We start from the raw sequence: 23,868 nt of genomic DNA, 5'->3' as shown, positions 1-23,868 counted from the left end.
CTCATCTCATACACACATATATATATATATATATATATACACACACATTTCTGGCACGAACACAATGGGCCATAATTTATTCTGTGTTTCTGTATATATATTTTAGATATTTATTCATTTTGCTTGGGAACAGAAGCCACAATATCAAAATTTGCAGATGACACAAAAATAGAGAGCTGGTTAAGTGTGAAAAGTGAGTGACTTTAGGAGGTCAGAGAGAGGCAGATATATATCAGATAACATTTAATGTGGAGAAATGTAAGGTGATACAATTTGGTAGCTTTACAACTGAGGTGGGAGGAGTGTACTGTCTTTCTCTAGTTCCACTTCTCCACAGGTAACTGTTTACCCAATTACTGATCGGGCCAATCATATAATCTACTTCTTATCCCAGAATAAAATACACCAACCAGGTTTCTTTAATAAACAAAAAAAAAACCCCGTTTATTATAAAACAAGACTTCTCCAGTAATGAAGCAAAGTATTAACACACAGATTGAAATATGAAAGTTCCCTTTTTATATACCCAACACACACACACACTGGTTAAAAATAAATAAATTTTCTCTCTGCAGTGGTCTTTTACAAAAAAAAAGAATACCTTGGCCAAATACATGCTAATTCTTAAAGAAAAAGGATGAGATATGTTGTGTCCCAAAAATGGCACACAGTTTGGTGTCCGAGTACACATAGATGGGTCTCTGGGATCTTTTCTGGAGCAGTTCTTTTCAGGCATCGTTGAAAAGTAATCTGGCAGGCTTTCCAGGTGCTTCTCAGGAGAAATGTGGCATCAAGGGTTTTAGCTCACACACACTGGATTCGCAGGGTTTTTTGAAAGAGGTAGAGAAAGAGGAGCTGTGTGTTTTTCAGCAGGCTACAAAACCAACTACTTTCAAATCAGTCCACACCCCAACTGAACCAAAACAATATCCCAAAAGCGAAACCACCTGACCACCATAAATCTTGACATGTCCCTTCTCTGTAAACATCACCCCCAAGTCACCAGGGTTTCTGTTGTTTATTGATCTTAAGGCATGTGACATCCAATAGAGACTTGTTTTCAAACAAGACCACTCAGTGAGCCTTGCAAAAAAAAAACACATCCGTGGAATCCTTTCAGTTTTCCCAAATGAACCAATGTTCATAATTCTAAAATACGAGTCCTCACAAAAAAAAACTTAAAATGTAGAAGCATTTTCATAACAGTAGGAAGAATAAAAGGAAATACACATCAAATGGTAAAGCTTTAAAAAGCAAAGAGACTTAGGGATTCATTTATACAATTTTTTTAAGTGGAAGGATGAGTAGAGGTTTTATAAATAGTGGCAAATTGTTCACTATGATGAAGCAGTCTAACACCAGGTACTGAAGATAACAGTTAAGAAAGCAGGAATAAGAAAGGAAGTAGGATGGAACTTTAAAAAAAAAGTTGGTCTTTAATTATTGATATTAACTTCTAGTTTCTGTTGTCGTTCCAGGTCTATGGAATGATCCTGACTGCCTTCTTCTGCTTTGCTGGTTGCTTCACTGAGGACTGGTCCACGAAAGGGAAGTACATGGTGACTAAGCAGCAGTGAGCACTGAGCTGGAATCAGAAATTAGAAGCTGGTCAGATAGGAAGAGACACTCTGTGAATTGAGCTTTCCTGACACATTGTGAAAGAAGTCACCTCTCAGAGCTCCTAATCTCTTTACTGAAGTGTGTTATGTTCTCATTCTGAAGGAATGTGAATGAATGTGTATCCACTTCACACTGATCAGTTAAGAGCAAATCCCACGGGCCTGCCCCCCCTCCCCACTGCATTGTGCCTACTATTTGTCCTTTTAAACAGTGTTATGCTTTGCTTCATGCTGTTGTAGCAAGAAACTGTGATATTGTGATTCTGCAACTGTCAGTTTTTTAAAAATATATATAATTTTAAAACAGAAAATGGTTTAAAAAATTATCATGAAGCTCAGCAATTCTCCTGACTGGGATTGGCAGTTGGGATGGGGAACATATGAAGATAAGAACAGGAGTATGCCATTCAGTCCCTCAAGTCTGTACTGCCATTCAGTGAGATCGGCCGATCTCTATCTTAACTCCATCTACTTGCCTTCGCTCTAAATCCTTTTCTAGCAAAAATCTATCTTTTTCAGAATAAATTATTAATTGAGCTAGCATTGACTATTTTTGTGGGAGACTTCCACACTTCTGGAACCCTTGGCATGAAGAAGCATGTCCTAACTTCTTGACTGAATGGCCTGGCTCTAATTTTAAGGTTATGTTCCGTTGTCCTAGAATTCCCCACCAGTGGAAAATGTGGAAGGGCTTCCGCCTGTCCCAACTGATCCTATTCCTGGGAAGCCTGTGTGATTACAATATATGCAACAGATTTATAGTCATTCCACTCTGGAATATTTGGAGTGAGGAAACATTGATTAGCATCGGAGAAGGAGGGAAGCAAGAGGAGCATCTAGGCTGGGGAGGAGGAGGGGTACATTTGGGTCAGGAGATGGACTGTATCGGGCACTGAATGGAGCAGCTGGATTGGTGGGTAGGTATTAATGGCTGGAGGGAGGGAGAAGCTATTGGCTCAGTTAAATGCGATCTGGCACAACTTATAGGTGAGAATTAAAAATTAAGTTGGAGCAGCAAGCAAGCAGCCCCATTATCACTGCTGAGCTAATGGACAAGAATTAGTAGTCGCATCAAACATAGGTGTATGACCTCTTTAAAGAAAAGCACCCTGGTTTGGTAACCAGTGCATGCAGAGTTTTAGCCTGCAATGTTATATTTTCATCACCATTTGGATGCCACTTCTGCTTCTTGTAATACATGCTGGGTTTCATAACATTGGTGTCTGAACAAAGCACTTTCATCACCACCTTTGCTATTAACCCACCTCTCATATTGTACTGCTGTCTTCTCACTGTGATCCCATTATGTCACTTTAGTTTTATTCTCATACCATTCCAACTCACTGAGCCTATATGCTGCCCTTGCATGTCACTGATATTCTTCCCAACCAGTAATGCCTTTAATTGAAGGGAGTTTTCATTTCTGAGCATCCCTTCCCTCACAGTACATCTATGAATTAACAGTACTCCTGACCTCGCGTTAAATCCTGCCCATTCCGAAATTAAAATGTTTTACTGTTTGGTACCTACAGTGTGACTCACACACAGGCAGTGAGATTACATGATTGACAGATGAATAGTCCCAGTGTTTATTAAACAATACAACTTCTGTACGATTCTGCTTCCACCAATGAAAGGATGAATTATGCAATGTTCTCAGCTCCTTCAGATGGACTTTACTGCAGTGAGAGTCCGTTTGTTACATTTAAACACTTGGTACTAACCCTTTCCCCTGCTGGCAATGGGTCATTGAGTCAATGATCCACCTGGTGTAGTGCTGAGTCACACAGGCCTGAGTGTCCCAGGATTAATCCATGCCCCCTGCTAATAACGGATTAGAGTCAGGGACAGTTGCTGTGGTGCAAATAACCTCAGCTCCCCCGAGGTTGAGGAGGACAATATCAGGTAAGCTTCCCACTCCTGATCATTATCCAATGACTCCTGCTGGAATATGCCCTTATATGGACCTTAGATGTCTACTGCCTGTAGAAATTCCTATCACTGCAAAAGTAGAGATTTTCAAGTACTACAACTTTATAAACATCTCAGCCCAATTGTGGAATAGATGGAGAATAATAAGCTGTCATTCCGTATTTATGCATATTTGCTGCTTTTAACCATAACACAGGACATAGATGCTTTTTAGAATCATAGACATGCTCAGTAAGAAAGAGTGAACTTGCATTTATATGGCACTTTTCATGTCCTCAGGACATTGCAAAGCGCTTCACAGCCACTGAGGTACTTTAAACATGTAGTCACTGTTGTTACGTAGGCAAACACAGCAGCCAAGAATGAGGCACATTAATTTTGTCATGAACATTGATTTTAAACTGTTACTGGAGTGAAGAAAGGACTTGTTAAACAGATCAGCCGTGGCTGGAAAAGACATTTGTATATTAACAGACGGTGATTGGAAGGACAAAGGACCATTCCCTGACACATTCAACATTCACCAGGTATTGAGTGCAAGAGGAGCGTTCCAGAGACAGATAAAGTGATGTAATCCAAGACGTGGTCAGACCAGTTAGTCACATGACTAACCTGCTTGGAAACCTGGGTTTTTCTGAATTCTGTACAGTTTGAACTCAGAGAGAAAGACTGTTTGCTGCTGGATTGAGAAGATCTCTCCTGTCTGCTCCCATCTCTTACTCACAAGCCTCTGAATCCACTGCAGACACATGAACCCCAAGAGAGAAAAGTCTTCTACAGTGAACAAGCTTTAAGAAGAATACTGGGCCCCAACGAAAAGTAAGAACTACCTACAATCAAGGACTCTACTGTGAGCTCGAAGAACCATAACAAAAACTCTTCAAATATTGCCTCAAACTTTCCCACTTTATTTTTCTTCTGCTCTTTTCTGTCTCTATTTGCATGTGTGTATCACGGATGCATGCTAGCGTGGGCGCATCATGTATCGTGGGTGTCAACCGAATTAGAGTTTAATTTTAATAAATTTCAACTTTTCATCTTTAAACTTAAGAAAGCCTGTTTGTGCTGGTTTCTTTGCCTTATAATTGGAAAGCGGTGAACAAGGATTCACCAAGGGGGAGCTAAAAACACGGTGTGTTTAAAATTAAACCCTGTTATGCTAAGACCATGTGAAGGCTGAAACGGAACCCTAGACCTCTTTCTCTCTTGGTCGTAACAGAAATTTGGGTGCTAGTGTCCGGAATTGACCCACAGACAAATGAGACACATTGGAAGTGGGAAGGCAAATTGTTCCCAATCAAACAAAAATTCAAGATTTTAATACAGGTTTTCCTGTGGTTGTATGCTTAAATACTAACATGCCTGTAATTGAAACTAGTAGCTCTCCAAGCCAGGGTGAAGTAACTTGGGATAAGTTAAAAGCACTGTCAATGGAGGAGTTGAGGAAAATGGCTGAGCAATGTGGGATCACTGTACGTGGCAAGGCTAGAAAGTTTGAACTCCTAAGGCTGGTGGCCAACCATTTTTCCCTTGAATCTGAAGAAGCAGAAACAGGGTTAGAAGCAGACTCCGACAGGGTACTGTTAGCAAAGATACAACTGGAACAGAGGAAACTTGAATTTGAGGAAAGGACAGGAGAGGGAGAAAGAAAGAGCCTTGCAGAAGGAACGTGAGGAGAGGGAAAGACAGGAGAAGGAACAGGAGAGAGAGAAAGAACATTCCAGAAAGAATGCTAAGAAAGAGAGCTGAAGCGGCTTGAGTTAACTCGGTGGCGACAAAATAACCCCAGTGAAAGCATGGCCAATATGGAGGAGCATAATTCAGACCTGGGTACAGAATTGTTAAAACTAGCTCAACTAATTCCAAGATTCAATGAGGAGGATGTAGAAGATTTTTGGGTCCTTTGAGAAACTGGCAAGGCAGCTAAAATGGCCAGCTGAGACCTGGCCTCTTTTACAATGCAAGCTAACTGGAAAAGCCCATGATGTTTATTCCCTGTTGCCAGATGAGAGTTAATCAAATTATGAACTGACCAAAAATGCTATCCTCGGGGCATATGAATTAGTACCTGAAGCCTATGGCCAAAAGTTTAGAACCCTCAAGAATCAAGCTAATCAAACTTAGAAGTAAGCAGCTGGCTTTTGACCAGTGGCTGAGGGCTCTTAAAGTACAGCTCGGCTGTGAGGATCTCAGAGAAGTAATTCTGTTAGAAGAATTTAAACACTCTCTCCCACTCTCCATAAAGACCCATGTAGAGGAGAAGCAGGTTCAGAGAGCCCAGCAAGCGGCCGTTCTGGCCGATGAGTTTGCTTTAATTTATAAGTCGGTTTCCCAGGGGAGAACCTTTCCTAATCACCCCCACAAATCTGAAACAGACAAAGTATGGGAAGGTGATAGGAGCCCAAGCAGTCCTGGGAGAGAACAGAAAGGAAGAGACACAGGGGGCCCTCGCCAAAAAGGAAGGTGCTGTGAACAAGAGTGAGACCCGGAGACCAGTGTGCTTCCATTGTAATAAAGCAGGGCATTTAAAAGCTGACTGCTGGAAACTAAAGGGAAAACCTGTAGGGTTAATCAGGGCACACCCGCTCAGTGAAGAAGAGAACCTGATGGAAAGCACAGCAGAAAAAGCTGTGGCTTTAACTGCATTAAGAGTGAGATCCAGGAAGTCTACTGCTGCAAGTGCAAGAAAATTTAAATTTAATAGGGTTCCTGAGGGAAGCGTCTGAAGGGACAGTAACCTCATACCCCTTGAGTGGGGCAAGCAAGCCCATAATGATTCTCAGGGACACTGGACCCCTTTTACTGGGAAAAGTCGTGACCTTTCCCCCAGAGAGTGCAGTGAACACCAAAATGGTGGTGAATGGTGTTGGAGGACAGTGCATGCCTGTAACTGTACACCGGGTGCACCTGGAGTGCGACCTAGTTTCGGGACTAGTTTGCCTGTGGACAGGGTTGACCTGCTCCTAGGTAATGATCTGGTGGAGCGAAGGTGGTAGCCCCACCCCAGTCATGAAAGAAAGACCGCAGGAGGTCAGAGAGACAGGGCCGTGGCAGGAGACAGACCCCTGCAGTTTCCCTGAATGTGTAGTGGATGAGGCCATGATCAAACCAGCTCCCCAGAGGAGACTGAGTTGGCACTGCAGGCAGATGACCATGAGGTCTGTCTGTCTGAGACTTTTTTTGGAAAGTTAGGAGACCCAGGCAATGAATTAAATGGATTTTCCCTAGCTGAGGCTCAGCAAGCCGACCCAGTATTGTGAGAGTTAGCACAGGCTGCTCAGTCTGAAAGTGAAGCTGAGGGAGTCCCTGATTGCTACTATTTCAAGAATGAGGTACTGATGAGGAAATGGAGTTCTCCTCACAGACCTGAGAGCAAGGAGGGGACAGTAGTTCACCAGTTAGTGGTGCTGCAGAGGTACCAGAGAGAAATATTAAGAAGGGCTCACGAGACTACAGTGGCTGTACATGCCAGTATATGAAAGACCAAAGCCCACATAAGACAGCAGTTTGACTGGCCAAAACTCCACAAAGATATGGTGGAGTACTGCAGGAGTTGCCAGGTTGAGGGGAAACCCCAACCTGCAGTGAAACCTGCACCCCTAAGTCATGTACCAGTCTTCGGAGGACCCTCCAGTAGACGGCTGGTGAACTGTAAGGGACCCCCACCAAGAACAAAAGGGGACAGGCAGGCACAAGGCTGGCATAAGTTGAGATAGAGAAGGGGAAAAAGTGACCAAGAGGGCAGGTTAAAGGAAGTCCGGGAGGAATCCCGGATGAAAACCCCTGCTGTCCGGTCAGCCAACCCAGAAAAATGTGAAAAGTTAGACCCCACATCCTCCTACATAAATGCAGACACTAGAAGCACCCCACCAGAGTTGCTAACAGCATTGCCAGGAACCTGCAGAGACAAAGACCTCTAGGGGACATAGAAACCATGAGGTGATGTCTCACCTAGTTAAAGTGCCACATGGGAGTGCAGTAGAGTCTGCACAAATACCTGCAGGCAGGAGTGTCCCAGAGGACAAAGCAGAGATTTGCAAACAATCCCCACAGTCAGGGAAAAAGAACCACCCAGCCCCCTAAAGTCAAAAGCCTTTGCATGACTCAGCAAAGCACTAAAAGAGAGTTGAGGATAGACCCGCCCACTACTGTCTCTCCCGGAGAAAGAAATTCTAACTTGGAGCTAATTAAACCTAACCATCAAAGACACCTTAGGCAGTCATGGAAATGGGCAAACAAAAGAGAAACTTCCCCATAGAACCACATATTTATTGGGATGCCAAAAAAGGGGCAATTTTAATAAGTTTTAGGATTTGTAAATGAATGAGAGAAATGCATGGCTTTTTTCTGTATCTTATATTTTCTCTCGACCCTTTTAATGAAATGCACCTTTTCTCATATTGCATTGCATTCCGCTAGGTATGGAGGTGTCATGCTAGGCCCCCACCTGCCAAGAATGAGGCACATTAATTTTGTCATGAACATTGATTTTAAACTGTTACTGGAGTGATGAAAGAACTTGTTAGACAGATCAGCTGTGGCTGGAAAATACATTTGCATATTAATAGACGGTGATTGGAAGGAAAAAGGGCCATTCCCTGACACATTCAATCCACAATAGACCTTGATCATCAGGTATTGTGTGCAAGAGGAGCATTCCAGCAACTGCTAAGGTGATGTAATCCAAGACGTGGTCAGACCAGTTAGTCACATGACTAACCTGCTTAGAAACCTGGGGTTTTCTGAATTGTACAAACAATTTGAACTCAGAGAGAAAGATGTTTGCTCCTGGATTGAGAAGATCTCTCCTGTCTGCTCCCATCTCTTACTCACAAGCCTCTGAATCCACTGCAGACACATGAACCCCAAGAGAGAAAAGTCTCCTACAGCGAATTCAGAAGGTTTCAGAAGAATACTTGGCCCCAACGAAAAGCAAGAACTACCTACAATCAAGGACTCTACAGTGAGCTCGAAGAACCATAACAAAAACTCTTTAAATATTGCCTCGAACTTTTCCACTTTATTTTTCTTCTGCCTTTTCTGTCTCAATTTGCATGTGTATCGTCTATGCAAGCTAGTGTTGGTGCATTGTGTATCTGTAGGCGTTAAACGAATTAGAGCTTAACTTTACTAAATTTCAACTTTTCTTCTTTAAACCTAAGAAAGCCTGTTTGTGCTAGTTTCTTTGCCTTATAATTGAAAAGGATTCACCAAGGGGGAGCTAAAAACAGTGTGTTTAAAATTAAACCCTGTTACATAGGACCAGGTGAAGGCTGAAAAGGAACCCAATACCTCTTTCTTACCTGGTCATAACATTACTGTTGTTTGAGAGACAGATGCTGGCCAGTACACCTCCCCTGCTCTTTTTCATACAGTGTCTGTCATAAGATCTTTTATGTTCATTTTAAGAGGGGCAGACAATACTTGTTTCATAGTTCATCCAAAAGATAGAACCTTCCACTGTGCAGCACTGCCTCCCTCTCGGGGATATGTCAGGCATATAGAGTCACAGAGAGATACAGCACCGAAACAGGTCCTTCGGCCCAGTGACCGACCATCAACCACCCATTTATACTAATCCTACATTAATCCCATTTCCCTCTCACATCCCCAACTTCCCTCAGTTCTCATACCACCTACCTACACTAGAGGCAATTTACAATGGCCAATTTACCTATCAACCCGCAAGTCTTTGGCATATGGGAGGAAACTGGAGCACCCGGCAGAAACCCACGCGGTCACAGGGAGAACTTGCAAACTCCTCACTCTGCAGTATGCAGAACTGAACCCAGGTCGCTGGAGCTGTGAGGCTGCAGTGCTAACCACTGTGCCACTGTGCTGCCCACTCTGGTCATCTCTGAACTGGGGCTTGAACCCACAACCTGCTGAGTCAAAGGCAAGCATGTTATCAGTGAGCTGAGGCTGATATAATATGTGTGAAATACATAGGGGCCATTTGTTTAGCAAGATGTTTCTTCAGTAAATTTGAGGAATAAAAGCTGGTGAGATTGAAATGTCCCTATGGTTTTGTTTAATTCACCAGCACAACACAAAAAATAAACATTCTCAGTCTCACTGAAACAGAACCATACTGGCAGACTGGCAAAATATAACACCAGCATTATTTAAGCAGATACAACAAAAGACAGGCAGAGAGCAATACGCAGCATTGCACAGCCAGGGAGCCCAGACAGAGCTTCATACAGGCTGAAAGCTCAAATGCAGCATGCTACAGGCAGGGAATTCAGATACATATTTCTCAAGGCAGCAATCTAAATGCAGAATGACACAAGAAAGATTTAAAATACAGCACCAGACAGGCAGAATGTCCAGGTACAAAATTATACAGGTAGAAAGCAGCTGTGTCGTATGGGAAGGAAACTTTCATACAACATCAGCCAAAAGGAACGCTCAGGCACAAGCTGGCACAAGTAGAGAGCCCTGATACAATACTATACAAGGAACAACACCTTCCCCTTCAAATAACAGTGGCACAGTTGATTGAAGGAATTGTGGGAGCTCCTGGGTAAGCAGGTATTGACCTGCATTATTCTGTACTGACAGTCACATAGCAGTTGGACATTGATGAAATAAAGCCCCCATGGTTCACATAGGACACTACATTGTACACAAGCCCAGAATGGCAACACAGGTGTAATCAATGAGCTGTTGGGATCCCCTCTCACATTGCCTCTGTTGCTGGTGAGAGGAGAGAGTACCGTAGTTGCTAGTCGCATTGAATAATTCATTTGTAACCTTGCTGCATAGGGGGAAACAAACTATTAAATGCTGGTATCACCATTGTTAACCAGAAAAGAACCGGATGCCCAGGTGTCTATATGGGAAGCCTCAGCCAATTTATAATGACCAGGCCTCATTTACATCCTGCCAGCCAGTTGCCCACTGAAACAGGTGGAAAGAAGCAACTAGCCAGCTTCAGGCAGGTCAACTCTTTGGGGCCTGGTGGGCTATCAATATATCGCACATGCAATGTAAAAGCTTTTGATAAAATGTGATTCCAACTAAGAACCTAAACAACTCTTCTATAGTGTTGATAAACTGCTCCCACCCTGTTTGTGAGAATACACTGAGACCAGGATATGTTGGTGAGACCTGTTTATTGCTCACCACAGAGCTTACATCTCCAGCCAGTACTGGCTGGCTCTTTATATATACATCTGAGTACAATTAGCTAAATAACACCCAACACCTGTTCACCCTATTACCTTCAACTACTAAGTATGCAACATCCATCAACAGAACTTATCAGACACTAACACACCCAATAGTAATTTGGTATTGTGTGAAATCTAAGTGTAATATGTAGGTAATCCTGATATTACCAGCAGCACTGGTGTTCATTTGTAATAAGTCATTTCTAAATAGAGAAATTAATACAAACTAACACAAAATATAATAATATAAAACAGGAACCAGACACACTGCATCTTAATAGAAAGCTGATCAACAGGCAAGAGCCCAGAAAATCCTGCAACATCGAGAGAGAGAAATTTCATTAAAATGAGTGTATGTCCTATACCAGTTGAATTTTGAAGCCAGACAATAGTCTAAATAATATATCTTAAACAACGTTTTTATTTTTTTTCCTAAGTCCCATCTCTCCCTCCTGTCCAGGTAATTGTCCAGTTTTGGACCTGATGAAAGGTGGTAAATGTACTCCGCTTAGCCATTTACTGTACATCTGAGGAAGTTATGTCTCCCCTAATACCTCTCAGAGCCTTCTAATTGAGGTTACAAAGCTCTTGGCTTAAGTAATGATTGCGATCTCAGTGTTCCTAAGCATATTTGCAAAAAAAAGTCTTGGTTGATAAAGCAACTAAAAGCTATTGGTGTACTTGAGGACTTGATTATAAATAGATAAAAATGACTTTCAAAAATAAAAAATGATTTTCAACTACCTTTCTTAGTGTCTAGCCAGTGCTGAAACCCAGCTGCAGTCAGCAGTACATCCTAGGCATCATCTAATTGTAGAAGTGGAGAGGAACTTAACTGACACCTAAGATAAAATTGCAGTAAGACTTCTTTAAAACAACAGTTTAGCAGTTTAGATAGGTCGTTGAAAGAATGGGGGTTAAGGCAAAACAAGAGAGCAACGCAGGGGATTTGGATTACTTCCTATGTGGAAAATAAATACCAGCATGGACTGGTTGGGCTGAACAACTTTCAGTGTTACAATGTCCATAAAATTCTATGATCCTGGTCGTTCTTCTTGGAACCATTTCTAATGCACATAATCCTTTTGAGATAAGGCAATCAAAACTGAATCCTCACACCAGAATTGACCTCACCATTGGTCTATATATACCATGTCTGTATAACATGTCCTGACTTGTAATCTAATGTTTTCCAAATGTGGCCATTACCTGATTTGACTTAACAATTGCTTCATATTGATCAAATATTTTCAGGCTACCATTAATGATCATTCTCAAATGTTTTTCCTTTTAGCTTCTGCCAATGAAGACTTTTACACACGCACGCACACACTGTTTCCTCTTCCCATGTGCATTGCTTTGCTTTGTTGATATTAAATTCAATCTGCTAAAGGGAGACAGAGAAAGACTGTTTTCTACATTTTAACAGTGACTACATTTAAAAAGCATTTGATTGGCTGTGAAGTTATTTGGGATGGCCTGAGGTTGTGGAAGGCACTATATAAAGGCAGGATCTTTATGTCTCTCATCTCCATCATTGGTCTAATTCTCTCTGAAGATAAACAATCTTCTTTTTACTTAGTTCCTGCTTATAATTTTGAGAAATTAGCAAATGTAATACTACTAATAGAGATACCTTATTCCATATCATGTGATACGTGAACAGTGGGAGTCCCAGAATATTTCCCTGTGGTATTTCGCTGGGTACTTTTCCCAGGATTTTTCACTTATTGCCACTCTGTTATCTGTCTGTAAGATAATTCTCAAACTAGCTAAGTAATGTGTCATATTTTCCATGACGCTTATATGCTTATGAATATCCAGAACACGAGATTTACAGGATATCTTTCACAAACTTAATTATCTCCTTCAAGGAATGCAATAGATCATAAAGTACAATCCATTATTTCTGACATTATCCTGATCTGTGTCTATGATGCATTTGCTTTTAGATGTTCATTTAGAGCATCCCGCATAATACCCTCAACTATTTTTCCCCATTTTGATGTCCAGCTAACAGCCTATAATTGCCACATTCCCACGTCACTGCTATTTCAATATCAGAACAACTTTTGATATCCTGCAATTCTTCAGTAACTCGCCAGCATTTATGTAACTCTGAAAAATATCATCCAAAACATCATTATTTTCCGCTTTTCATTCCTTAAGGATTCTCAGATGTATCTCACCTGGCCTAGGGAGCTTTTGAATATTTAATCCTTCTAGTTTCTGTATAATACATTTTCTATATCTTCCATATGGGTTATGAGTTACTCAGCCACATTTACAATGGCTAAAACTCATCTTTTGCAAACATATATATGTTATATTCTGATTGTAGATCATGAGGTTGTGAAAGGTGCTATATAAATACAAGCTCTTTCTTTTCACACAAAGCAGCAGGAGGATGAAGATGTGATGCTAAGGAAGAGAAGGAAAAACAGATGCAACTATCTCCTTGTCAACTCTAACGATGACAATCAGGATAAAGCCAACACTAGAGTTTCGCTAGTGATCTTATGTCACTCCACACTCTCACGCACATGCGAACACAGATATACACACAGCTTCTGTTTTAAAGAAATCAATAAAACCTCAATCTGAATGAATTTTTTTGGAATTTTCCCTCTAGCATTCTATAAAATAATTATGAAAAACCATTGATTGGAAAATCGTAGAATGATTACAGCACAGGAGGAGGCCATTGGGCCCATCATGAATGTGCCAGCTCTCTGCAAGAGCAACTCACCTAGTTCCAATGCCTTGTCTTTTTCCAAAGAAAAATATTCTAGCAGTTTAGCTCCTAGGAACAGCAGCAGGCTAGTCAGCCCCTCGAGCCTGTTCCTCCATTTAATTAGATCATGTTGTCACATGGGAAAGTAGATACACTGCCTGTGCTCAGACAGCAGGATCTGAATTCACCTTCGAGCTCTGGACCAAAATATCAAGTTCCAGCCCTTGCTTCTGGGAAAAGTTCTGGGCTTCAAATAAAAACTCCCATGAGCATATCAAAAGACTAGCCAGCAAATTTACGTATGAACATACACTGAGAATGTCAAAATACTAGTCAGCAAAGTTAGTTATGTTATTGTGTATTTTCTTTTTTGAATTTAAAATTTTGTTTAAACCATTATTTTTGTCATTAGAAATTTCAGTTACTTAGGAAAAATGGCAATAGTTATTTTTCAGAAGGTATTTTGAGTAATTTGTAGGAAAAGATAGATATGAATACCCTGAGAGACACTCAGTAGAGAAGGGTGTTATGTGACAGGGGAAGGTGAAACACAAAAACATTGAAAATCCAATTGCACCACCACCTGCAGGTGCCAAAAAAGTAGACACTTACATAATGAGATTTTCATAAGAGCTGGTCAATGCAAGAGTTTTTTGATGGAACATGTACTTCATGTATTGAATTTAAAACATTATATATACAATCACAATGTCAGCTTGGCCAAGTGGTAGTATTCTCATCTCTGATTCGGACAGTCTGGGGTTTAAGCCCCATTCCAGAAACTTGAGCACATAATCTCTAACTGATACATCAGTCCAGTATTAGTAGAGTGTTGCACTTCTGAAGGTTCCATCTTTTGGATGAGAAGTTAAATCAAGGCCCACTTGCTTGTTCAGGTGGATGTAACCGATCCCATGGCAATACTCAAAGAAGAACAGGGGAGTTCTCCCCGGTGTCTTGGCCAATATTCATCTTTCAATCAATGTCTCCAAAAATAGATTAACTGGTCATTTATCTCAATGTTATCTGGGTGACATTGCTATGTGTAAATTGTCTTCCATCTTTGTTTACAAACAAAAGTGACTACATTTCGAAAGCAATTCATTGGCTGTGACACACTGCAGAACATGAAATATGTTATATAAATGATTTTTTCCTTTTGTTGTCAACCAGTCAATATTTGTTCCCTTTTTAGTTATTCCAATCAGTTTCTGCACTTTACCTCTATATTTGGCTTGATCTTTTATATTATTAGCCCTAGATTTGTCAAATACCTTTTCCCCTAAGTCTCATTAATATTATCTTTTCTCCTGATCCAACAAACTTTGGCTTTTCCTGTATCACTTTTACTTTTTGTGGAAATATGTTGAGCCTGTACCCTAATCATCTCCTGTCTGAACATTTTCTTTCAGCTTCTCTGGGCTACTTCCCTTTTTAACACATTGAAATTGGTAGTTTTAAAGCCAAGTACCTTTATCTTTGACTGTCCCCTTTGCACTTCAATTTTCATATCAAACCTAATCAGGTTATGGTCACCATTTGCTAGGTGTCCCCACCCTTACATTATCTACTTGCCCCACTTCCTAGTGCTGGTTTCAGCACTGCCTCTTTAGAGTAAAAACATACTGATTTAGAGAGCAGTCCTGAACACACTGTAGAATTCCTCTTGCTTTACCCAGTCTATTATTGGATAAATATATATCTCCATTTCAAGGCCTTGTTACATTTTTCTCTAATTTGTCTGCACATCTCTTCCTCCATCTCCTTTCTATTGTTCAGTCTATCATATACTCCTTCCTTTCTCCTCAACTCTAACCAAATAGCTAAACCAGCTTTTTTACCAACTCCTGAATCATCCCTATGTCCTGATGCTGTCGTGGTATCTTTGATTAACACTGCAAATCCTCCTTTTTCTTTTTACTCTATCCCTCCTGAATATATTGAATCCAGCAACAGCTAACCCCATACTTGCCCAAGTCACTTCTCTGATAATGCTATTATATCCTATGCACCAAAGCAATTTGTGTCTCTAGCTCAGAAATTCTATCCAGGATATTTTATATTCGCATACACATATCTCAAATTTTCCTCAGCTTGTTTGGTATTCTCACTCTTTCATATGCTCCTCCTTCTGATCTGTTTCTTTTATCTTTCCGATACTTGCTTATTTGTGATGCTTTAGTCCCTTCTTCCATTATCTTGTCCTTCTTCCACCCTGCAATATTACCTTAAACCCTTCCTCGCAGCATTAGGAACTGTCCCAGTGAAGACACTTATCCCAGCCTGGTCCAGGTAAAGTCTGTACATCCTGTAATGGTCACTCCTATCAATACAAGTCTCTATGTTCCAGGAATCTGGATCATTCTCACCTGAAATGTCTCCAAACATTTATTTAATGCCCTTATCCTACTATTCCTACATGGACGAGCATGGCACTGCGAGTAATCCTGGGATTAATACCCTTGTTTAGTACTGCTCTTTAATCCACCTCCTAATTGCTGAAACTCCCTTTGGAGGACCTTATTCATTTTCTTCCGATGTCATTGGTCCCAATACAAACCATAACTTCTCACTTTTCACCTTCCCAAAAACCTTGCTCTGTGCTATACCTCCTGGCATCTGGGAGGCAAAAATGAATTTGGGGCTCTCGTTTAGTGATCCAAAGCACCAGTCCAGTCATAGAAACATAGAAAGATTTACAACAGAGAAGGAAACCACTCAGCCCATCATGTCAATGCTGGCCAAAAAAGTGCTATCCAGTCTAATTTCATATACCAACTCTTGGTCCGTAACCCTATAGGTTACAGCACCTCAAGTGCACATCAAAGTGTTTTTTTTTAAATACAGTGAGGGTTTCTGCTTCTTACCACCCTTTCAGACAGTGAGTTCCCGACTCTCACCATCCTTTGTGGGGAAAAAAATACTCAAGTCCCTCTAAGGGTGAGGTGATGCACTTGGGGAGGTCAAACAAGGCAAAAGAATACATGATTAATGGGAAAATACTGAGAGGTGTAGAGGATGGAGGCACCTTGGAGTAAATATCCACAGATCCCTGAAAGTATCAGGACAGGTCGATAAGGTAGTTAAGAAGGCATATGGAATCCTATCCTTATTAGCCAAAGAATAAAATATAAGAGCAGGGAGGTTATGCTGGAACTGTATAAATCATTGGTTAGGCCACAACTTGAGTGCTGTATGCAGTTCTGGTCACCTCATTACAGAAAGGATGTAACTGCACTAGAGAGGGTACAGAGGAGACTTACGAGGATGTTGCCAGGACTGGAAAAATGCAGCTACGAAGAAAGATTGGATAGGCTGAGGTTGTTCTCCTTGGAACAGAGGGGAAATATGACTGAAATGTACAAGATTTTGAGGGGCCTGGATAGAGTGGAGGTGACGAGCCAATTTACCTTAGCAGAAAGGTCAGTGACTAGGGGACATAGATTTAAAGTGATTGGTAGAAAGATTAGAGGGGAGTTGAGAAAAAGCTTTTTCACTCAGAGAGCGGTGATGGTCTGGAACTAACTGCCTGAAAGGGTAATTGAGGCAGAAATCCGCAACTCATTCAAAAGAAGTCTAGATGTGCACCTCAAGTGTCGTAATCTACAGGGCTACGGACTAAATGCAGGAAGGTGGGATTAGAATGGGTGGAATGTTTTTCGGCTGGCACAGACATGATGGGCCAAGTGGCCTCTTTCTGTGCCTTAAACTTTCGATGATTCTAATCCTTCTACCAATTACTTTAAATCTATGCCCCCTGCCCTAGTTACTGACCACTCTGCTAACAGAAATTGGTTCTTCCTATCCACTCTATTTAGGCACCTCATAATTTTACAGATCTCAATTAAATCTCCCCTCAGCCTCCTATGTTTCAAAGAAAACAACCCTAGCCTATCCGATCTTTCCTAATAGCTAAATTTCCCCAGTCCTGGCAACATCCTCGTAAATCCCCTCTGTACCTTCTCTAGTGCGATCCGAAGAGGATTTTGGCTCTGAGATGGAGTGGGGCTGACTCCGCAACGTCAGGGCAGATAAATTAGAAAACTATTTCTATAGTTTGATCTTCGAAGTGTCAGAGTAATTAAGAGTAGAGAAATGATGAAAGCTGACTACTGATGCATAAGGAATATATTGTGCGTGGGATTAGCTTCAGTGTCACCCGACGTATTCGGGAAATCCATGAACTGTTTTAGCCACACTGTCAATCTATTTATGTTAGCAATTGGCACAAAATTCTTACAGTCTCCAGTTACACAAATAGACTCAAAACATCATCACCTGCTCAAGCAAAACACCTCCCCCGCTAACAATTCCACACTCACTCAGCCTGCCTCTCACAGCATCACCATCACTTTGGTTGATTTTGGAGACCAGTTCAGTTGAATTGCGATTGCATATTTTGGGAAGGGTCTCGTTGTGTTCGGGATTGCTTGGACCTGGCTGGAATCGGTCCTCGATGTGATCAACTGAATTACTCTTGACTGTGCTGCTATTGGCTGGTTGAGCTTTGGTATGATAGGATGACTGCTGGAATTTAGGCACGGGGGTGTGGCTTGGGGTCCCAACTGTGCTGTGATTGGCTGCGCGGTACCCGGCCGTTTTGTGATTGGCTAGGTGGTGTCTGATCGTGCTGTGATTGGTCGGGCTGTGTGCGTGCTGTGGTTGGTCGTGTCAGTTGGGTGGGCGGTGCGAGTTTGAGTTGGTGTCAGTAACTGTGAGCTGCCGAGAGTGATCGCGCGTTGTTGTTTGTGAAGGATTGGAGCGTGAATACTGAACGGAGCCATGGGGGTGGAGGGTTGCATGAAATGCATCAAGTACTTGCTGTTCGTCTTCAATTTTCTTTTTTGGGTAAGTGGTAAATGAGAGTGGATAAGCCTGACCGCGGGGTGTGAGAGGGAAATCCAGCCCACTTCCTCGGCTTCAGCACCGAGGTTGGGCGGAAACCCCGCCTGGACCCTGTGCTGCAGAATTACGTCGAGCGGGGAGCTTGGGGGGCTCCAGCTGACACCCACTTTCCCATCCCACTCACGTCAAATAAACTGCAGCACGGGCTTTTCCCCGGGGATGGCTCCACGCCAGTGTGCGGGTGGGCACCCAGTCCCAGTGCGACACCACCTTTTCATTAATGTCTAGCGGTATTTACTCCTCCGCAATTCTCTGGGTGGTGGGAGTGTTAGCGTTTTGCAGCTACAGCACAGTGTTCCCCGTGGCGGCCACCCTACCTCCCCCCACCCCGCCGGCTCGCTCGCCCTGTCTGCATCTTCACCTACTCCCCCCCAGCCCCCCCAGCCCGACTCTCCATCTCACCCGCCCCCCCCCCCCCCCCCAGCCCGACTCTCCATCTCACCCGCCCCCCCCCCCCCCCCCAGCCCGACTCTCCATCTCACCCGCCCCCCCCCCCAGCCGACTCTCCATCTCACCCGCCCCCCCCCCCCCCCCAGCCCGACTCTCCATCTCACCCGCTCCCCCCCCCCCCCAGCCCGACTCTCCATCTCACCCGCTCCCCCCCCCCCCAGCCCGACTCTCCATCTCCCCCGCCCCCCCCCCCCAGCCCGACTCTCCATCTCCCCCGCCCCCCCCCCCAGCCCGACTCTCCATCTCCCCCGCCCCCCCCCCCCAGCCCGACTCTCCATCTCCCCCGCCCCCCCCCCAGCCCGACTCTCCATCTCCCCCGCCCCCCCCCCCAGCCCGACTCTCCATCTCCCCCGCCCCCCCCCCAGCCCGACTCTCCATCTCCCCCGCCCCCCCCCCCCCCAGCCCGACTCTCCATCTCCCCCGCCCCCCCCCCCCAGCCCGACTCTCCATCTCCCCCGCCCCCCCCCCCCAGCCCGACTCTCCATCTCCCCCGCCCCCCCCCCAGCCCGACTCTCCATCTCCCCCGCCCCCCCCCCCAGCCCGACTCTCCATCTCCCCCGCCCCCCCCCCCAGCCCGACTCTCCATCTCCCCCGCCCCCCCCCCCCAGCCCGACTCTCCATCTCCCCCGCCCCCCCCCAGCCCGACTCTCCATCTCCCCCGCCCCCCCCCCCAGCCCGACTCTCCATCTCCCCCGCCCCCCCCCCCCAGCCCGACTCTCCATCTCCCCCGCCCCCCCCCCCCAGCCCGACTCTCCATCTCCCCCGCCCCCCCCCCAGCCCGACTCTCCATCTCCCCCGCCCACCCCCCAGCCCGACTCTCCATCTCCCCGCCCCCCCCCCCAGCCCGACTCTCCATCTCCCCCGCCCCCCCCCCAGCCCGACTCTCCATCTCCCCCGCCCCCCTGCCCAGCCCGACTCTCCATCTCCCCCGCCCCCCCCCCAGCCCGCCTCTCCATCTCCCCCGCCCCCCCCCAGCCCGACTCTCCATCTCCCCCGCCCCCCCCCCAGCCCGACTCTCCATCTCCCCCGCCCCCCCCCCAGCCCGACTCTCCATCTCCCCCGCCCCCCCACCCAGCCCGACTCTCCATCTCCCCCGCCCCCCCAGCCCGACTCTCCATCTCCCCCGCCCCCCCCAGCCCGACTCTCCATCTCCCCCGCCCCCCCCAGCCCGACTCTCCATCTCCCCCGCCCCCCCAGCCCGACTCTCCATCTCCCCCGCCCCCCCAGCCCGACTCTCCATCTCCCCCGCCCCCCCAGCCCGACTCTCCATCTCCCCCGCCCCCCCCCCAGCCCGACTCTCCATCTCCCCCGCCACCCCCCCCCAGCCCGACTCTCCATCTCCCCCGCCCCCCCCCCCCAGCCCGACTCTCCATCTCCCCCGCCCCCCCCCACAGCCCGACTCTCCATCTCCCCCGCCCCCCCCACAGCCCGAGACTCCATCTCCCCCGCCCCCCCCCCAGCCCGACTCTCCATCTCCCCGCCCCCCCCCCAGCCCGACTCTCCATCTCCCCCGCCCCCCCCCCCAGCCCGACTCTCCATCTCCCCCGCCCCCCCCCCCCAGCCCGACTCTCCATCTCCCCGCCCCCCCCCCCCCAGCCCGACTCTCCATCTCCCCCGCCCCCCCCCCCCAGCCCGACTCTCCATCTCCCCCGCCCCCCCCCCAGCCCGACTCTCCATCTCCCCCGCCCCCCCCCCCAGCCCGACTCTCCATCTCCCCCGCCCCCCCCCCCAGCCCGACTCTCCATCTCCCCCCCCCCCCCCCCCCAGCCCGACTCTCCATCTCCCCCGCCCCCCCCCCCAGCCCGACTCTCCATCTCCCCCCGCCCCCCCCCCAGCCCGACTCTCCATCTCCCCCGCCCCCCCCCCAGCCCGACTCTCCATCTCCCCCGCCCCCCCCCCCAGCCCGACTCTCCATCTCCCCCGCCCCCCCCCCAGCCCGACTCTCCATCTCCCCGCCCCCCCCCAGCCCGACTCTCCATCTCCCCCGCCCCCCCCAGCCCGACTCTCCATCTCCCCCGCCCCCCCCCAGCCCGACTCTCCATCTCCCCCGCCCCCCCCCCAGCCCGACTCTCCATCTCCCCCGCCCCCCCCCAGCCCGACTCTCCATCTCCCCCGCCCCCCCCCCAGCCCGACTCTCCATCTCCCCCGCCCCCCCCCCAGCCCGACTCTCATCTCCCCCGCCCCCCCCCCAGCCCGACTCTCCATCTCCCCCGCCCCCCCCCAGCCCGACACTCCATCTCCCCCGCCCCCCCCCCAGCCCGACACTCCATCTCCCCCGCCCCCCCCCAGCCCGACACTCCATCTCCCCCGCCCCCCCCCCAGCCGACTCTCCATCTCCCCCGCCCCCCCCCAGCCCGACTCTCCATCTCCCCCGCCCCCCCCCAGCCCGACTCTCCATCTCCCCCGCCCCCCCCCCCAGCCCGACTCTCCATCTCCCCCCGCCCCCCCCCCAGCCCGACTCTCCATCTCCCCCGCCCCCCCCCCCAGCCCGACTCTCCATCTCCCCCGCCCCCCCCCAGCCCGACTCTCCATCTCCCCCGCCCCCCCCCCAGCCCGACTCTCCATCTCCCCCGCCCCCCCCCCCAGCCCGACTCTCCATCTCCCCCGCCCCCCCCCCCAGCCCGACTCTCCATCTCCCCGCCCCCCCCCCCAGCCCGACTCTCCATCTCCCCCGCCCCCCCCCCAGCCGACTCTCCATCTCCCCCGCCCCCCCCCCAGCCCGACTCTCCATCTCCCCCGCCCCCCCCCCAGCCCGACTCTCCATCTCCCCCGCCCCCCCCCAGCCCGACTCTCCATCTCCCCCGCCCCCCCCCCCAGCCCGACTCTCCATCTCCCCCGCCCCCCCCCAGCCCGACTCTCCATCTCCCCCGCCCCCCCCCCAGCCCGACTCTCCATCTCCCCCGCCCCCCCCCACAGCCCGACTCTCCATCTCCCCCGCCCCCCCCCCCAGCCCGACTCTCCATCTCCCCGCCCCCCCCCCAGCCCGACTCTCCATCTCCCCCGCCCCCCCCCCAGCCCGACTCTCCATCTCCCCCGCCCCCCCCCAGCCCGACTCTCCATCTCCCCCGCCCCCCCCCCCCAGCCCGACTCTCCATCTCCCCCGCCCCCCCCCCCAGCCCGACTCTCCATCTCCCCCGCCCCCCCCCCAGCCCGACTCTCCATCTCCCCCCCCGCCCCCACCCCCCCCAGCCCGACTCTCCATCTCCCCCGCCCCCCCCCCAGCCCGACTCTCCATCTCCCCCGCCCCCCCCCGGACTCTGCATCTTCCCCCCTCACCCCGACTCTGCATCTTCCCCCCCCTCCCCTCACCCCGACTCTGCATCTTCCCCCCCCCCCCCCCCCTCACCCCGACTCTGCATCTTCCCCCCCCCCCCTCACCCCGACTCTGCATCTTCCCCCCTCACCCCGACTCTGCATCTTCCCCCCCCCCTCACCTGACTCTGCATCTTCCCCCCCCCCCCCCTCACCCTGACTCTGCATCTTCCCCCCCCCCCCCTCACCCTGACTCTGCATCTTCCCCCCCCCCCCCCTCACCCTGACTCTGCATCTTCCCCCCCCCCCCCTCACCCTGACTCTGCATCTTCCCCCCCCCCCCTCACCCCGACTCTGCATCTTCCCCCCCCCCCTCACCCCGACTCTGCATCTTCCCCCCCCCCCCTCACCCCGACTCTGCATCTTCCCCCCCCCCTCACCCCGACTCTGCATCTTCCCCCCCCCCCTCACCCCGACTCTGCATCTTCCCCCCCCCCTCACCCCGACTCTGCATCTTCCCCCCCCCCTCACCCCGACTCTGCATCTTCCCCCCCCCCCCTCACCCCGACTCTGCATCTTCCCCCCCCCCCTCACCCCGACTCTGCATCTTCCCCCCCCCCTCACCCCGACTCTGCATCTTCCCCCCCCCCTCACCCCGACTCTGCATCTTCCCCCCCCCCCCCCCCCTCACCCCGACTCTGCATCTTCCCCCCCCCCCACCCCGACTCTGCATCTTCCCCCCCCCCTCACCCCGACTCTGCATCTTCCCCCCCCCCCCCTCACCCCGACTCTGCATCTTCCCCCCCCCCCCTCACCCCGACTCTGCATCTTCCCCTCACCCCGACTCTGCATCTTCCCCTCACCCCGACTCTGCATCTTCCCCTCACCCCGACTCTGCATCTTCCCCTCACCCCGACTCTGCATCTTCCCCACCCCTCACCCTGACTGCATCACCCGCAATTCTGCACCTCACCTCTTTTTTCCCCCCCCCCCCCAAATTATACACCATGTGAAGTTGGCTGAGTCACATGAAACAGCCTGTTGCGCCTTGTACGAGTCCCCCACCCCCCCCCCCCCCCCAATTATCTCTGAACATCAATGCTTACCAGTTTCGCACCTTTTAAAAAATATTCTGCTTTTCTGTTTTTATGACCAAAGTGAAAGACCACACTCTTTCTGGTTCTTTTATTTCCTTTTTCCCCTCTGAATTTTCTCTTTTCAACCTGGTTTTCGCTTGTATTATCAACCTGACATCTGTCATACGCATCCTTTTTCTGATTCACCTTACTCTCTCTCTTGTCATCCAGGGAAGTCTGGCTTTGGTTGCCCTACCTTCCCTTTCATGGGAATGTACCTCGGCTACACCTGAACCATTTCTTTTTAAAGGCAGCCCAGAGTAGAACAGAATGTTAAATGATAGGCAAATTCTTCTGTCCACTCCCATGTGGGGATGCAGTAACAGGACACTTAGAAATTCATCTGATTTGATTTGGCAGGTTTTATGAAGGCGAAATAGTGTTTAGCTAATCTTAGTATTTTGAGGTAATCATTCAGGTTAGATAGAAGGAACTGGTGGTGGTGGTGTATTTGGATTTTCAAAAACAATTTAAGAAGGTGCCACGCACAAGGTTATTACGTAAAATTAGAATTCATGGAATTGGGGAGAATACATTGGTATGGATTAGAGGTTCGTTAATGGGCAAAAAAAAAGTAAGAATAAATATGTCATTTTCAAATTGGTGGGCTATAACTAGTGCTATACCGTAAGGTATAGTTGGGTCTCAGCTATTTACTATATATA

The 23,868-nt window shown here is 48.1% G+C and overlaps 2 protein-coding genes across 3 annotated transcripts in view; both read left to right on the top strand.

Moving 5' to 3' along the window:
* LOC137377000 (tetraspanin-32-like) overlaps positions 1-13,328 on the top strand; it is a 99,612-nt gene extending 86,284 nt beyond the window's left edge. Inside the window, exons 8-9 of one of the 2 annotated variants that reach the window (XM_068046099.1) lie at positions 1,479-1,548; positions 13,127-13,328. In XM_068046099.1, the coding sequence (XP_067902200.1) occupies positions 1,479-1,548; positions 13,127-13,137 (81 nt within the window). In that variant the 3' untranslated portion in view covers positions 13,138-13,328. Of the gene's footprint in view, positions 1-1,478; positions 9,566-13,126 lie in introns of those variants that run through there. The other variant, XM_068046097.1, reaches the window with a different exon arrangement.
* Positions 13,329-18,141: 4,813 nt separating this feature from the next.
* cd81a (CD81 molecule a) overlaps positions 18,142-23,868 on the top strand; it is an 83,625-nt gene continuing 77,898 nt past the window's right edge. The window contains exon 1 of the mRNA XM_068046096.1: positions 18,142-18,308. Coding sequence (XP_067902197.1) covers positions 18,243-18,308 — 66 coding nt within the window. The 5' untranslated portion in view covers positions 18,142-18,242. The remainder of the gene's footprint in view (positions 18,309-23,868) is intronic.

The sequence above is a fragment of the Heterodontus francisci genome, chromosome 14, assembly GCF_036365525.1.
Source record: "Heterodontus francisci isolate sHetFra1 chromosome 14, sHetFra1.hap1, whole genome shotgun sequence".
Classification (NCBI taxonomy): domain Eukaryota; kingdom Metazoa; phylum Chordata; class Chondrichthyes; order Heterodontiformes; family Heterodontidae; genus Heterodontus; species Heterodontus francisci.
The sequence above is the reverse complement of the archived record's forward strand: the minus strand, read 5'-3'. Positions and strand labels throughout refer to the sequence as shown.